An 18,084-nucleotide genomic window follows, 5' to 3' on the forward strand; every position below is an offset into this window, starting at 1 on the left:
CAAAAAGTAGAACTTAAAAAATAATCTACTTGGGAAATAAACAGTACTGCGCTTGTTGCTATCATACCAAATGTACATTCTGTTGGGTGAGTTGCAAGGCAGTGGTATGCAGCAGAACTGAACATACAGGGGGCTGTGTAATTTATCCAAACATACTTAAAGCTGCAGTAGAAGCTGCCTTCCTCCTGTGATGTTATAGTAATCTTTCCAAGAAGCCCTAGTTATTCATTTCAATCATCCCTATCGAGACCGTGATGCTGGAGCGGTGATATAGTGTCAGTTCTATAAGTATATCTACCCTGTTTTCTTTGAAAAAATGTGGGCCTGTAAGGAATTTAGAGATAACAGCAGCAGTGGGAGCCAACAGTTTAAGACCCGAGGCCAATGCTTGAGTTTTATTCCTACAGATTGAATGTCCTCAAAAGTACCTCTTGTTTGTTACAGACACTTGCTTAACTTTTGAGTTAAAGAGTGTAATGGATATAGATACTAAGGTGTGGCTGGGTAACAGTGGGTCAGTGTGACCCAAGGCAGGATACCTGGCTACGCTTAAGTGGGCAGACAGGATGAGAGCTGCAGAGGTGTCCAGGAGAGGAGCGGCAAGCTCGCAATACGACCTGAGGTTGATGCAATTGTGAAGTTCTCTCCATCTCTGAAGAGCTTCACCAATACCGACACGTTTATTGGGTTTATTGTCAGATGCCCTCTTTGATAAGTCCGTCTTCCTTCGTTGGTTGATTTGCAGTGTAAGTGGATGTTGAAAGTAGAATAGCAACTTGTCCAGAATTATTTTCTCACACTTTCCAAGATACGGATTTGTAAACTAGCCAATAGGAACACCCCTCTTGTAAAAAACCTGTGATTGGACAAAGTCCCTGAGGAGCTAGATTTTCTAAAGCCTGAGTGTGGAGCCAAGAGGCGGTGCAGGAGTCTAGCCTCCTCTCAAAACAGTTGAACTACAAAATGCTAAAAGATTATCAAGAAATCTTTGACAAATGACGTCGGCATCATTTGCATTCAGTATGCAGGTAGGTTGTGGGACAGCACAACACTGAAGGGCTTCAAATGAATTGTTTTCAAGCGTAGAGCTCATATTTTGGACCCCCTCGAAAACGAGGTGACACACCTCAAGGGGTTATTCCAAATAAAGAATTTAAATAATAATGATGAAAGATGTTTTGATCACTGGGATCTTCATTAGTTTCCTTCTTTCTGATCTGCTCCTTCTCTCAGTTACCCTGGATAAAGTGACTTGCTACTGATCATCATAAAGACTGCCAGCTTGTATTTGCACATTCAGTGCACAGGCAGCACGGCAAGCATTGATTTAGTGCAAGTTTCTGTCCACCTGATGAATGTTACTCTCACTCTCCTTTAGGTTCCACCACCTCCTCAGGGAAATATCTGACTTTAGCTGCTAAATGCTCCACTATGTTTTCCACCTTATTGCTGACTTTGTTGTCTGAACAGTTGGTTGTAGAAACCAGCCGTTTGTTTTCATGACATAGCTGTCTATTTTAGCTTGAAACAGCACAAGTGGGACAACTGGAACTGAACCAAAACGGAAAAGGTGAAGGCTATAAAACCAAAACAATGAACTGAAATTAAATCCTGTTAAATTACTCCTGATAGAGGGAAATGTGGGCAGATATGTTCACATTAAGCTGAATTATTTGCTCCACTGGTGATTTAATAATACCAACAATAGCAGCTTTAATGTCTGAAAAGAGTTGGACATTGAAAAGTTCAGGCTGAGGATGAACAGTTTACTGATCATCTGCTTGTTGCAATTTAATCTACAAAGTAACTATCCATGTAAAGCGGTGGCCATTTTATCTAAATTCATCCCATATCATTTTATTTTTATAACTGTTTTACCATCTATTACAGAGGTAAAATTTTGCAGTCCATCAATAAAAGCTACATCGAAACATGGGCCATCATAAAAAGACTGTTCAGTTAAACTGTCTAGTGTTTATAGTTTGATTATGGTGAGCGCATCCTTTTGGATCAACGGTTGGGGTTTACACTCACCTTGACAGAGCTCTCTGCAGCAGTAAGTGATGCCTGTAGCTTGTGGGACTTCTCTCTGTTTTCCCGAGCCTCATCTGTTACCCTGGCCAGCTCAGTCCTCAGTTTTCCGAGGGTTTTCTGGAGCGCCGCCTCCTGACTCTGAAACTCCCGCCGCAGCTCAGCCTCGGTGCGTTTCCACGCCAACAGGTTGTCGGCGGTCAGCTGCTGGGTTCTCTTCATGGCCTCCAGCTCACGTTCATAAAAAGCCTGAGCCTGGGGACAAACAAGCAGATGTAAAATTGACCATCACTGTGGCTCAACCATGGACACTTTTGTCAATGAAAACTAGATCTGCATTTTAGAAAGGTTTGAAAACTTTTTTCACCATAATGCAATCGTGCTAAAAATGTCAACACAAGTACTATTGCTGTAAACAAAGCTACAGATCACAGACCCTATAAGTAATCAGGAAACAATCAGAGTTGTTTACAATGTGTGAAAGCATCAAATGTCATGTCAAGATGCCACTATGTACCTTGCTCAGTTTGGCCTCGTACTCCTCCACCAGTCTCTTCTTGTCCTGTTTGAGTTCCTCCACCCGCTCCGTCAGAGAATCCACCTGTGGCACAAAAACTCAACTTGTGAAAGAGAATTCGAACTTGGTAGAGTCAACGATTGATCTAATTACTGACGAAGCATTAGAATGACAACCCAGATTGTGTGTAATATACGCTGACACACTGATAACTTGGTAATCACTGCTGTCCCACTTTCTTTTGGTCCTCCCTGTTGTGGTTTAGTTTGTTGTCTTGGTTGTGAGGAGCTGCTCTACTTTGCAGTAGTTTGTGTGTTACCTCGGCTTTATGGAGCTGTCCCAGTTTCTCCTGGTCTTTACTGTAGTTGGCGTTTTGGCTCTGGTGGCTGCGAAGGAGCTCCTGGATCTCTTGTCTGTGCTGACCCTTCAGCTCTTCCAGAGCAACCTTCTTCTCCTGTTCAAACTGGGCCTGGGCTTGGCTGAATGTACGCAGCTTCTCCTCAAAGGATCGCCGCATCTCCTCCACCTCCCTCGACATGGACACCACACGCTGTGTGTGCTGCCAAAGAAGACAGAAATGAAAGACTGAGCTAACAGGGGGATTGATTTATGGGTTGTAGACATCTTCCACAGCGGGTGGCTTTTTAAAGATCCAAGTCAGGTGGTGATGTATTGGCTTGAGGGATTCTGACCTTCTGGCTTGCTCTAAATTAGCACTGAGAACTAGCAAACAGACTAAACAGAAACCATCTGATTATTAAGCACTCTGAAGGTCATCTTCTAAATATATCAAGTATGCTCTGTGTTGATGTAGAATGTTTTCATTAGCAGGTTGCTTCACTCACTTTGGTACGTCTTAATATTATTGTTCAACACTGATCAGCTGCTGATCACAAAAAACACACAGTTTAATGAAATGTGAAGCACATGATGAATATGTCTAGTGACTGGATTCACACAAACATTTTCAGGCCTAAATTTAATTCGGCTGCAGCCTGCAATAAGCCTTCCATTCACTAAGGCAGCACATAGTTATACAAACAGTGACTTGGACTACCTACTAAGTGCAACTTGTGCCATCACACAAACTCAAAGTGTACTGAAGTGGCACACGAGCAAAAGTTAGAGCAGGTGAAAGCTGTGATTGACAGCTACTTCAGTTCAGGACTTTCTATGATTCATCAAGGTCAGAAACAATCAGCAATAACATCATCAGTTACTGCACTCTGAGGACTACAAACATATAAATTTACTTGAGCCTCTGTGGGACTGCATGTTCTTTCTCTGAGTGTCACTCAAAATCATACATACGTCCATCCAGCTGTGCTTCATTCCTCCCTTTGTAGCTTCATATCACAGAGCTGCACACACTTTCTGTATATAAACCCATATATAAAACTCTTCTTCAACTATTGTTATTGATAAATGATACAGAGGCAGTCTACACCAAAAAAAACTAAGAGCAGCACTCCTCTGCCACCTACGACAAATAAAAGTTTGTTGTAGTAGATTCATTTTTCATCCTTGTCAGTGAGAATTTAAATCTCATGAGCTGGAATCACGTTAAAGTATTGTTGCTATTGTTAACAATGTTAAAACGCAATATACACAGATTTCCTGTTGTGTGCTGTTATATAACTTCAGTATTTAGACTTAGCTACTTCCCCTGAAGAAAATAATACACACAGAACTGGTGCGGAAACTAATTTACATTCAGTCCCTTCATGCATCCTGGGCAGTGAAGAGGGCCATTGGATGTCGAAGTGTGGATGCATTATTTGCATTGACATGCAGTCCAGGCACATGTTGAAAAGTTAATGCATTTGTCCAAGAAGTATATGCAATCTTTACTTATTCCAACTATGACAAGGAAAGCACTCAGAGAGAGCAGTACTCCACTGTTCATTCCCTGACCTTGACCTTGCGCTGAGCACAGGCGTGCGTTATGCATGTACAGATACCGAATCGCGTGACCTAAATATGTAACATTCGGCAGAAATTCATGGAAATCGGAAACACCCCTGTAATTTAATCCAATAAGTCTGCAGTGGTGGATTCATAGTAGGATCGCAATCCTGTGATCGTTAGGCAGCTGATGTCGCGCTCACTTGTCATAATTACAGTGACGTCGTGCTGCTATCCTGCAATGATACAGAAATCTTTAACAAATCCGTGGATCCAGACTATAAGCCACATCACTCCCAAAATCTAATTACTTGGTGCCATTTCTGACCTTCCCTGAAAATTTCATCCAAATCCATTAGTCCGTTTTTGAATAATATTGCGCACAGACAGATCCACAAATTAACAAACGTATGCCAATCGTCACACAACTCCACCCTGTTCTCTGGCAGAGTAACTATGTCAAGAGATCTGTGGAAATAGCCACTACGTAGTAATGGCAGGTGTAGCTACGTTATAATGGAATCAACCATTGTTCCCTCTGTTTAATTGCAGTTACAGACACAGGCATCTTCTAAGATCACACAGGAAGCTGGTAGAGCATTATTCTAAAACCTGCTGAGTGCAAGCACTGAACGATCTGTGAAGGTCTCATCTTATCTGGGCTGGTTCATGAATAATCGCCAACCAGCTACAATAACTACAAGTTTACTGTAGTTTGGTGATGAACCTGAGCTTTTCTGTCCTTGGTCCAGCCTCTCCTTTATCCTCCCACACCTACTTTTCACCCAATTCATCCAATCAGTACTACCTATTACCCTCTATCAGGCCTAAACTCATTTAAAAACCCTTTTCTTCATTCTCCCTCTAGCTCGCCTTCCAGGCACATATCACCAGCCCAGCTCCCCCTTCAAGAGGGCTCAGGCCTCCTTCCTGGGTCTGGCTCAGAGACCCTCCTGCAGAGTGCTCTGCCAGGATCTGCTGCAGCTTCAGTCAGAGCAACCATGGAGTCTGAGTCTGCACCAAATGCTCAATAAACCGTGTCACTTCATATTCGTGTGGTGAAGTTTCCTCTGCTAACTACACTGCTAGCGTGTATAAGACAATACTGACATAAATCAAGCTTTTTCTTGTGGTGTTGTTCACAAATGGCTACCAAATAACAACTTTAGCTTTAATACCACCGTCCTTGGGCTAACACTGACCTGCACGAACCAATAAATTATATTTATGATCCAGCTACAGAAGATGCTCATTTGTAGCTTCTATTGCAGCTGCAGAAGATCTGAAAAGAGGCCTGATAACTACACAACAATGTGAAGGAGGCGATGTTGACAAAGAGACTCTCCGGCCTCACAGCAGGACAGAGGGACAACATAACACTGATTACCTGCAGCTGTGACTGCAGGGTCCAGCTGCCTCTTAACCACAGACACACTCAGAGGCCACATCATTCCTCCATCTACCTGAGCCTCGGTGCAGAGCTGCATGTCCTCCACTCTCTGGCGGTAGCTCTCGAACTCGGCCAGCGCCTGCCTCTTCATCCTCTCATGGAGCTCCATGGACTCCTCCAGAGACTGGATCCGCCTCTTCAGGTCCATCTCATCGCTGATCTTGCTCTTGTACTGGGACAAATGTGGACGCTTCAGTCAGGGATATTATGTCTATCAAATTTGCTGTTTTCATAGTTGGAAGTGTGAAAATGTTGCCAGATGTGGCACGTTAAAGATGCAGAAAATGTTAAAAAAAAAAAAAAAGCCTTTTGTGAAATCTATAGATCATCTATAGATTTTGTGCTCCCAAACAGTTAAATTAAGAGGAGTGAGGGTCGCCCCGGTGGCTCAACTGGTTGTGCTGGCGACCCATAAACAGGAGCTATAGTCCTTGACGAGGGATCATGGGTTCGAGTCCGACTCATGACCATTTACTACAGGTCCTTCCCCTACCATCCTCCCCATGTTTCCTGCCTCTCTCTCCACTGTCATATATAATAAAGACTAAAAAGGTCATAAATAAATAAGAGGGGTGAAAGTATATACAAACAGCAGTCTCCTTAGTAACAGTAAACAAACATCATGGATTTTAGCTTTAATTAAAATTGCATTTTTGAATAGATTGGCTGATGTGCACAGACTTCTAAATTGGCCTCGATTTTCCTCATTACATTAAACAAATTGAAGTGAAAGTGAAGAGATTAAATAGGTGCATTTACTTCACTTAAACCAATTATATTGACTTCAAACCACACCAGTAAACACTGCCTCCACAGAGACACTGTGGAGTGCTGTAGTGCGAAAATGTCCGTGTATGTAAGTTTAGTGGACCGAGATTTGTCACAGGGCTCACAGAGAAGCAAGGCCTTTTCATTAGGAGTGATGACATACAGACTTAAATAATTAATATTCAGCTGATTAAATATTGATAAGTTCATTTTGAAAGTAGTCTGAGCTCTACAGTGGATCAGCTGCCATCTGAAAGTGCGTAGCTCCAGATTTAGTTTCGCTATAGATGACTGTAAGATGTACAGTGATACTGTCTCATCATGACTGAATGACCGGAATATGACTCTTGACCGCGGTGAGTCTTCTACTATACAGCCCTGTCAGCTGTTTAAATCCTGTTTTAAATCAATAGTCCAAAAGGAATCAAAGCCTACTTCTACTGGTATCAAATTAAAAGCAAAGCTTCTCTCCACTGTTTCATGAATTTAATCAGAAAAGTCTTTTTTTAACTCATGAGCTGTCAATCATCCCAGAAGCCAAGAGGTGTATTTACTCATTCCTCCAAGGAAGCAGAGATTGATTACCTCGCTTATTTAAACTACAGCTACAAAGTTGTTGCCTTTCTTTTCTTCAAGTTCCTGCATCTCTCAAGTCGAAATGTTAAGCTACCAAACAGTGATGATATCCTGTATGCTTCTAGCATTTAAAATGGACTGTATATCCAAATGCAGGATGTTTTTTTCCCCACTTAATTTCTTACCAGCATCACACTGAGAGAAGTTGTTATCATATCATACACATCACCTTTAAATCTAACAGTGAGACCGTGAGACGTTTTGATAATAAATGTAGCAGTAGAGTAGAAACCTGCAGTATCTTCTCCCTGGTCTCAGAAAGAATCTGCTGCACCTCCTCTTCATGCGCCTCCTTCAGAGTGGCGATGGCTGCCTCATGTTCATCATTTTTTGTGTTCAGTGCATAGATCACCTGTAACATAGAGAAAAGACAAAACGCAAACACATTAACTGGTATGCAGCACACAGCAGAAGTACAAACTTGTAACTTAACGGCAGTAATCAAGAGGAATAGCACAAGCCATAGTACCGCTAATCAGTGCTGGAGTGGTTGTCCTAAAATGACGCCAAGTACAGTTTCACAGTCTAGGTCTGAAAAATCTAACGGGAAGTGCTTTAGACTTGGAAATCAGTTTCTGCAACAGCTCAGTCAACTCAAGTCAACCTCAACAGATGGCATCCAAGAACAACACCCTTGCTTCCTGTTTGGTACAAAACTGCAAGATTAAACTTAACTAGTAAAGAGCATGAAAAGAAGCCTGATGGATATTGAGAGCAAATTCTTTGGTCAACTGAGACCAGAACACATCATGCCAAACCGCACATTTCAGAGAAGCCTTTTATTGTGGGCAGTCTAATCATGGTGTCTAATCAGCATCTTGATATGGCACACCTGTGAGGTGGGATGGATTATCTCAGCAAAGGAGAAGTGCTCACTGTCACAGATTTAGACAGATTTGTGAAAAATATTTGAGAGAAATGGTGATATTGTGTATGAGGAAAAAGTTTTAGATCTTTGAGTTCATCTCATAAAAAATGGGAGCAAAAACAAAAGCGTTGCGTTTATATTTTTGTTGAGTGTACCACAGTGAATGCAGAGTCCTAGCAGTGAAGCACAGATGTGGGGATGTGATGATATGAGGCTGCATGAGAGCAAAAGTGTTGGAGAAATGAATTTTATAGATGGCACCATGAATTCCTGTGGATATACTAAAACACTGGCTGCCAAGATGGCTCCTTAACTACAGAGTCTTTGCAGAGGAGGAGTATTAAAGCATGATAACCAACCAAAATACAATGCCAAAATCACAGCTTCCAAAGAGGAAAAAGTGAAACTATGACCTGCCCCAAGTGTGCCACCTTACTTGAATCCAACAGAACACGTTGAGGGTATTTAGGGGGTTCCTAATGCGGGGCTTGTATTTTTAATATACTTCATATAAACCAGTTAGTGTTTATTTTTTACATAAGAGCAAACACTGTACGGCTGAACTGTAAGGCTGCACACTGTTGCATCATTTAAAATGCATGTGATAATACACAGGGTTGTCCTCAATTCTGTTATATACTACACATGATCATAATGAGGACTTGACACAGTGCCAATACTCGTGGGAGACTTAATATACCACTCATAGCTTGGCATAAACCAACATGTTAGGACTGCTGTGTTGGAAATATTTGTTTGAAAAATTAATGTGGTTACTAGCAGCAGAATACAATAGATAAAGTAAGGAAACATGAGCACAGAATAACAAAACTGGAAGATGAAAAGAAGCCTGTATTTGATGTTTTTAAAATGCATCCTTTAGTGGAATGAAAAGCGTCTCATACAGCATTTATGCTATCATGTCCATTAATTCTTTATATGTAGAATAGCTGGTACTATTCTTAAAATGAGGATATGGAATATGCAGTATAACATGGAAATATCATTGCTAACCAAGTTAAAGTAATATTTGAACATGTAAAGAAATCCATTTTCCATCTTTTGCTGAGAGCTAAAAGAGAAGATCAACATCACTCTCCTAGATGTCTGTAACTGAGCATAAAGAGTGGAAACAACTGGCCTGGCTGTGTCTAAAGGTAACTAAATGTGCCTCGATAAACAAGTCTCGAAATAAAAAGCAAATTCATGCTAAACAGCTCTTCTTACAAAAAGATTCTTTTGTGCATGAAAATGCTTATCATAGTTTACAGTAATATTCATGCACAAATCAACCGAGAGATGAAGGCAGACGTAGGGATTAAGCATGCCTCCGCACAATGTTTATAATGCTACTGCATTGTAAATGAGCACAAATATCAGGTAAATGAGCTTTGGTACAGTATAGAGCCGCTGTACAGCTGCATACAGTATGGGATGTGGAAAACCTCCCCAACCATGGCTTGATGTTTCCAGTATTAGCTCCAAAGCATGAGCGATGCCCCACACTCATAAATTAGAAATTGGTTGATGCTGTGTATTGCTAGGGGATAAAAATAACACAAGCAAACTGTTGTGCATGAGGTTGACCTTTAAATCCATCCCAAAAATACACGCAGCCATCCAGAGAGCCATAATCTGACAGCGCAGTGATCCCCTGCTCACAGGCAGGCAGAGAGGACAGAAATGGGTTTTTACAATTCCACATGAAAAACCATGAGACACTCTCCCCCTTGCTCCTCTCCCTGCCGTGAGAAACAAAGCTATGCATTGCCTCTTTGAAAAAAACCGAGTCAATAATTCAGCACATTGAACAGTGCGAGGGTGCTAAAGAGCCTTTGTTTACTTTGGACCAAAGTCCATCAACTGAATTAGAAAAGGGAGTGTGGAAAAAAACACCAGGAGAGAAAAAGGAGGGCAAAAGCTCTCTTTGAAACAATGACATCTGCTTTTTGTGCTCGGCACTGCCTTCCTGGAAGATGAAAGCATGTAGTCTGACAAGTGGCGGTGTTTTTCAGATTCCTATTTGTTTATTCCTCACACGATCCACTCTGTTTCTGCTGACAGCCACAGACCTTTACTCAGTGAGAGAAATAAGTGAGAGAGTAATGGAGTGATACTCAGCCAGAGGAGCTATGAGTGAATGTAAATGTGACAGTCTACTTCCGTTTGTATATTCTCATCAGTTTTAGACCTTTTATTTGGCCAATATATCAACAACATCGCTCACTTGTAATCACATTTTTGCTAAACAAGACCTGGACATTGACCGTTGGCTTTATTGTTTGTTGCTGCTCTTCTGTTTTTCATTAAAAACTGTTTACCGTCTTAACAGGATTAGGAGCCAACAGCTACATTAATGGCTCTGTCAGACAACACTGCTTGATGTTTGTTTTAAAGGTTTTACATGGGTTGGCACCATGAAATAAAACAGAACTCTTGCATCATTATACCCCAGTCAGAGCAGTAAGCTCAACCAACCAGATGCTCTTGGATGTTCTAAGATCCAGGGACGAAAGTAGAGACAGCTGAGCTTCTAATCTGTGGAACGGTTTACCTTTATACGCAAGAGCTGCTCAGACAGAAGCCTTCAAGTCGCTGCTGAGGTCCCACCCCTTCTCGCTGGCAGTCGACCCATGTAGAGCATGACACGCTGACTTCATTTTGTTATTGTGCTGTAAAGTTTTATTATTATTATTTGTCTTTTAATTTACACTTGTGTTTTAGCCATCGTAATTCATTGTGGTAGATGACCTGCTATTTTAGTTGTACAACACATTGGTTCAACTCTTGCTGCTTTTAAATGTGCTTTTCAAAGCAGTAATTTTTTGATGTAGCCACAATTGATCTTACATTAGCGTTTATTTTCCTTTATCTAGATAAAGAACTTGCTAATCTTCAGCTTCGATTACCATGTTAGTCTAAATTACAGTGTCTGTTTTTTGCATTGTATTGCAGATATTTCATCATAAACCAACTATTCAACAAATGAAAGCCTTGACTTGATAATTCTGGTAAAATATACACTTACTAGCAACACCAATAAAACCACTGACAGGCGAACGTTGATCATCTTATGCAGTGCTCCATCAGGAAAACTTGGGCCATGTCATTCATGTGGCTGTCACTTTGACAGTTACTACTAGCCATGCCAATTTTTCAAAAATTATTTAACCGATGCTCGACCGCATTATTAATCACTGATATATTAAAACCATGCAAAAAAGGCAGACATTTTTCCACGCAAAATACTTAACCACAGACATTCTTCATTAAAGTGACTCAGCTGCATTAGCCACTCAGTTTCAGGAACCGTCCAAGTGACCTAGAAATTATCGCCAGTTTGTAAGGCCTGGATGGAAGCTATCAACTGCCACAGACGTCTCTGTCATGATGCCCGTTGCTAGCTAAACCCACAACTGCCTCCTAAGCTCGTTACAGTACTAAAACACAGCAAACAAGCTACTCTCCAACCTCCACCATCAGCAGCCTCCCCCAGCCAGACAATGCACCTCGCCACACAACAACAACTGCTCAGAAACTGCTCAAGGAACCTGGCAAAGGTGATGATCCGATCGAGTACCTGCAGGACAAGCCCATGCTACCACGGAGGCCATACACCAAATCGATCTGGTGGCATGCAGGAAACCTTCACAATATAAGGCATCTGGTTTTAATGTTCTGGTAGATCAGTGTAACCAGTTTCATTTAATGATCACCAAAGCGATAAACGCCAGGATCCAATTCAATGGCAATTCATTCCACAGCTGCTGAGACGTAACATACAGAACTGAACACACAACAGTCGGAAAGCCAGAGGATCAAAAAGTCGCAAGAATCACAACTGTCTGTCGAAAATTTCATGGAAATCTACTCGTTGAAACATGCAAGTACTTCAGTCAGACTGACATCCCCAGTGCTTTGAGGCCAGCACTGCTAATAATTCCCATATTGCTATACATTGATAACTACAAGGGCACTCCGAAAGTGCTCTCCTCTGCCAAGGCCAGGGCCCTGTCTTGCAGCTTTAAAGAAGGCGATCCAGATCTGCACTAAAATTTAATGGGTACTTCTTCTTCCTGTAATCTATTTCTCCACCAAGTTCATGATACCGAGCGTGGTAGTTTTTGCATAATCGTGCTGACAAACGGACTGACAAATGGCACAGAAAATATACCTCTGCTTCAGCAGGAAGATACGGTTAGAACATAAACCTCTCAAGTCAAGTCAAATAAAGTTTATTTATACGTGCAGAAGTTTACTCCACAGGGCTTTGCAATCTGTACTTTAATTTGGACCTCTCATGTTTAGTCTTTTTCACCGCTTCTTCCTGTTCACAAATGAGCAGCGGATCATCCGAGATCAGAGAGAAACTGCAAAGAGCCAAATAAAGCTGAGAAATTTTGGTTTACACCAAAATAAAATATCTTCCCCTCAACATGTCTAAATTATTCAGCCAAGCTCGGTCTCTCCTCAGCTTAGGGAGACAACGAAACAGACATAACAGTTACTGGAGCTAAAATCTCCATCACATCCTGAGAGTCGTCAGCATGCTTCTGCAGATGAAACGCGCTCATCATAATGCTGTTGTGCCTGCTGTTGCACACACGCAAGAAGAAGTATTGAAACACACACACACACACACACACACACACACACACACACACACACACACACACACACACACACACACACACACACACACACACACACACACACACACACACACACACACACACACACACACACACACACACACACACACACACACACACACACACACACACAGTGTCAAAATCCTCATGATCCAATGAACCCATGTCCAAACAGTGTAACGGTCAGAGACAGAGATGAAGCGGAACAAGCAATTGTGAGAATGTAGGTCTGCATGTGTGTTTGTATCTATTACACTGGAGGACAATGACAAATGCAGCCTGAGAGATAAAGGCTGTAAATATTGCCATCATTATCACCAGCAGATATAGAATACTGAGTGTCAGTAATGTGATAACAGCTGATGTTCTTTTAAGAGTTATTGCAGGTATGAAACAATATTAATATCGACAGTCAGTGTTGCCTTTAGTGTTAAGGTAAAAATTCTGGTTACCTGCATATGTTGAAGGTTAGCTAAGGATCCCCGTGTGGCTCTGAGGACTGGACTACACACAATTTTGGGGACTCGGTTAGCCTGATCCTCTTGCTAAAGCAGTATGCAGCCTTAAATAAATTCCTGCCTTCAGGCGGAATTATGATTCTCTGTCAAAGCATTGTGTGGCTACCCAAGAGGTAAATACAGAGTTCAACTTAAGATTTAACCCATTGTCTGAGCCATGCAGTACTATACAGGGACAATTATCTTATACCTGAAGTAGCTGAATTTGCACCTCCACCTTCACTGTGTGAGAAAGAACCCCAACAAAGGCAGAGTCTGGGTTTTGTAGGGGCTTTACTGGACCATAAAACAGATGTTTGTCCAGAATTTTTGATTATTTCCACTTCTTTAAAAAACATACACCAGCCAAAGCTGACAAATTTCACCTTTTTGCTTTTGATCAAGCGCTTGCTTGCTTATTTTACAGCTCACGTAGGTCTGATATGTAGGTACCTTCCTGAAAAGGTGTCTCCTGCAGTGTTTTCTACCGCAGTGATAAGCCAGCTATTGCTTGCATGTATTTAGAGCAGAGGTGTCAAACATTAGGTCCACCAGAGGGTCCAATCTGGATGACTTTGCAAAGTCTAAAAATTAAAGAGAAGACATTAAATGCAATCTTTCTATCAAAGTCATTTCTATTTTAAATTTGTCCACTGCACTGCCACAACTTTTAAGTATATTTTTTGCATAAATTTGTATACAATTACAAGACGGGGATAACTTTATCTTCTTCCTTAATAGTTCTCATTTAGTTCGTGTGGTGTGGTGGTCAGGATTACTACACAGATGTGGGAATAAACATGAATTTAAAATCATTTCTAGATCTTGACAAGTTGATTATACTATATTGTTCACTTCCAGATAACTGTGACTAAATGTTCTGAGCATTTGTAGTTATGCTGTGATCTCTCAGTTGTAATGCACAAATGATAAACTGAGGCACAGTGTTGTTAAAATTGCATTTATTTTTCGTAAAAAAATTCAGTTTGTTCATAACGTTTCGCAAAAAGATTTTCAGAATGTAATTTTTTGCACTAAAACAAAAGGGAAACATTTGGAGTTGTGGTGATTTATAGCTTATTATTATGCTTTGATTTTACTGGTCACTGAGATCAAATCAGGCTGAATGTGGCCCCTGAATGAAAATGAGTTTGACACTCTTGCTTTAGAGTCATGAAATATCCGACTTTGTAGCGACTTAAAGATCCATCATATTCATTTTTATTCATTCATTTTTTTTATCTGCTATGACTGGAAGCAAGGTTGGAAAGGGTTTGCAACTAAAGCAAAAAGTAAAATGGTGGGCTTTTAAGCACAGCGATGAGCTGAGGGAAAGCACAGATTCTCTCGATCCATTCCTATTACTTTTATATTATATTATATTATTATTATGTTCTCTCTGTGCATGCATTACTTTACAGCGAATTCCTCCCACAGTTCACAGACATGCATGGTAGGTTAATTGATTATTCTAAATTATCCCCAGGATAATTTCTCTCCTGGCATCCAGACCAGTGATGTGTTCAGGGTGCACCCCACCTCTCGCCTGTGACAGGCTGTGGATAAAGTGGGTATAGCTGATGAATGAACGGCTGGATGTCAGCTTAAAACATGAGCCTCCTTTTTCTTTCTGAAGTGTGAATGTGTGATAAAGAAAGAGAAAGAGAGACTGCGAGAAAGACAGAGTGAAAGCGTGCGCCCGGTAGCGGTGATCTTTTCTCATCTCCTCGGGTCGATCGGTTCATGTCCTTGGAGGAGTTTGCTTAAATGACAGTGATACCAGGCGGATCGATAAGGTGACAGCAAAATGCCACAAATTTTTTCTCTGTCAGCTCGGGAGAAAGTCACAGCTGAGAAACTCACAAAGACTTCCACCAGGCGCGCTACAGCCGAGTTCCTGCTGGCTGCTCGATGAAATATGACTCTGCTGTCAAACACTGTAAAAGCTGGGAAAATGTGACTTTCTTAAAGGAACTTCCTTCTGCTCACTTTGACTTTTTAACCTCTCTCTCTTTGCCTTGCCGCTCTTTGTTCAAAAACCCAATACATAACCTTCACACAAATGTTGAAGAGATGTGTTTTTTTCGCCCTTGTACCCTTCTTTTACTTTTTTTTTTTCTGCTGGAGGTGTTTGGATGCGGTACTTGTTAGTAAGGAGGAGTGTCAAATTGTGATTATTCTGCACGGTTCTCTTGACGTCTTCTTGTCAAAACAAGCTTCAGAAAACAGGTTGAATCAACAAACTGTAACAGATGTCAAAATACACCAAACGAATGTTAATGTCTGCGAATACATTAGCAAGCACAGACATCTGCATTAGCTGCACAGGAATACAAGTCAGCTTTTCACACAAGTGCAACCTTGTATTTCTGTCAATAACATTTCAACCTGCTTTTAATAGCACTTGGCTTGACTCGAGAAATGAGTGTCGATATGTTGAAGCAAGAAAGAATAATGCAAATCGCTGCGCTGCAATCAAAATAAATGGCAGGTGAGTTTTTGTAATATTTGAAATGTTCTGATTCCACTGATGTTGTTAAAGAATATAAGGGCTCAATTACGACTTCATAAGGCAGATTTCTGCAGTGCAAAGCACAAAAGCCATCCCCTGAACTCACCAAAATAAAGGAATACATAAATTTAGCATCTGAGAAGATACAATATCTAATTTGCACAATAGGAGTGTGAGATGGTCTGACAGGGGAGGCAAGTCTTAACTTTTTAATTAGGTAATGAAAGACAAGAATCTGTGGTGATCAAAGCTAACTATGCTGTTTCATCCATACTTCACCACCACTCTCAAATCTCAAAGTTTGTCACTCTAAATTGCTTGTGAGAGCTATTCTTAGGCTGCTGTGGTGTTTTTTTTCCTTTCTGGATTTCACACCCATCTCGAATATCCAGAGGATGGAGAAGTAAAATAGTTTTGCAACACCCTGATCTGTGGTTTTGTGTCTTGCTGATTTGCTGCTGCATTTCCAATGCCACAGGAAATGAGAACTTGAGGTACATTTACAGGATTATTTATATTTGAGTCTCACTATTTCTGTGCTGGATAAGGAACGAGAAGCCAAAGCTACTATAGGACATAACATCAAAACAAATTTTTGACTTTTAATACCCACCAGTGCCTCACGCATAGAGAGACTTTAATAGCAACTGGATGTGAAATGAAATGCACAGCATGAACGGATTTTGTCATTCAGCTATTTTTTTCTGGGAAGTAATATGGGCACCGCCAGACAAAGTAAAAGGTAAAATCCATCCGGCTTTGCTGAAGGTCACACTCAATGAAACAAGGTTTGATTAGACCAATATGCTGCTGGAGTGTTTGAACTCGCAGGATGAAAGCTGCCAAAATGTAGTCCAATAATCAAAGCTGTTTGTTCCGATGTGCAACAGAAGTATGAAAATTAACCTGCAGACCAAACAAACTAACTGCAGAACACAAAGATGAAGGTAATAATGACAGTAGGTTCCACATGTTCAGTTCTGGATTGAACTGTCTTTAGCATTACAAAGGTTTGAAGAGATACAGTAGATAGTAAGGATGCAAAATATTGGATTTCTCCATACATGACAATATTTTGGCCAGATGCTGACAAGCACACAACTGCAGAGAACATCAAGTCTTTTCTGTAGTTAAACTGACATTTTATTATCACTGTGATGGCCCACTGGCAGGTGCAGAAACACTCTATTCCGATATTATCACCCCATAAATGGTTTGTTAACACTTCCCATCATTCCCACACATACAGTCCAGTAGGGACCTTCTCCACCTTGTAGTAAGCTCAGTCGGCATGTTATCACCTCATTTAATGGTGCTCTGTTCTCACCTTTTTTAATAGCAGTGTACTGTAGGCGTTCTGCACGTACAAAAAAGGAACAAAAGTCTACATTTGGAGGCTGGAGTGGATGGACTTTCAACCAAGAGACTTGAGCTCAAGTTTTCACTGTTTTTGACTAAAGTCTGACTTTTGCTTTCACATGCTGTTTTTAATTCAGTGACTGGTTATATTATGGAGCTAAAACAACTTAGCTAGATTTCAAAAACGATCATGATATTGGTTAAAATATAATCTGGCGCCACATGTTCAATTTTGTAAGGGTCAATATATAATCGCGAGACTTTTTGTATCATAGTTGACATTTTGCTGTTTTCAGGCCTAAAATCAACTGTCTATTACCAAACACCGCATATCATTTTTAGAGAAAGATTCTTCTAAAATATTTTATATACACAATTGCATAAAACTGAAATTGAAAGTTATTTAAGAAGATCTTGTAGTAAACTTGATTACATGCGATAAATCCACACTTGACTCACACACTACTTAAAGCCTTGGAGTCTTACCAGTCTTTCCTTCAAGAGGAAATGACATCATGGGGAGCAGTCACGTGATCTGAAATTAACACACTTCCTTGAGAGGTATTTAACTGGTAACTTTGTTATTTTCCATATAAAATTTGATATATTGCCAAACAAATCTGTCATAATTATCTCAACTTAATAAAAAGAACCCAGTCAAGACAATTTTTGAATAAGCTCATTTTATTACTGTTTAGGTAATTAGAAGGTGGTTGTTATTAAGTTCGGATGGGTATTTTGTTGACATTTTAGTGATATCCAGCTATTTTTTATTAATAAGTGATTGTTTCCATAATAAATAGTTCTGGAATTTGTAAAGACATAATCATTATAAATATAAAAAATATTATTTTTTTAACTTTTAACAGAAATGTATGCAAGATATAGC

The 18,084-nt window shown here is 40.5% G+C and overlaps 1 protein-coding gene across 3 annotated transcripts in view; it reads right to left on the reverse strand.

The window, feature by feature from the left end:
• Positions 1-18,084, reverse strand: part of fam184ab (family with sequence similarity 184 member Ab) — a 205,756-nt gene that overhangs the window by 124,479 nt on the left and 63,193 nt on the right. For all 3 annotated transcript variants that reach the window (XM_022196845.2, XM_051960777.1, XM_051960776.1), the window contains 5 exons: positions 7,540-7,659; positions 5,917-6,075; positions 2,868-3,107; positions 2,549-2,632; positions 2,035-2,286 (listed from right to left, as the gene is read on the reverse strand). In XM_022196845.2, coding sequence (XP_022052537.2) covers positions 2,035-2,286; positions 2,549-2,632; positions 2,868-3,107; positions 5,917-6,075; positions 7,540-7,659 — 855 coding nt within the window. The remainder of the gene's footprint in view (positions 1-2,034; positions 2,287-2,548; positions 2,633-2,867; positions 3,108-5,916; positions 6,076-7,539; positions 7,660-18,084) is intronic.

This window comes from Acanthochromis polyacanthus, chromosome 16, assembly GCF_021347895.1.
Source record: "Acanthochromis polyacanthus isolate Apoly-LR-REF ecotype Palm Island chromosome 16, KAUST_Apoly_ChrSc, whole genome shotgun sequence".
Classification (NCBI taxonomy): domain Eukaryota; kingdom Metazoa; phylum Chordata; class Actinopteri; family Pomacentridae; genus Acanthochromis; species Acanthochromis polyacanthus.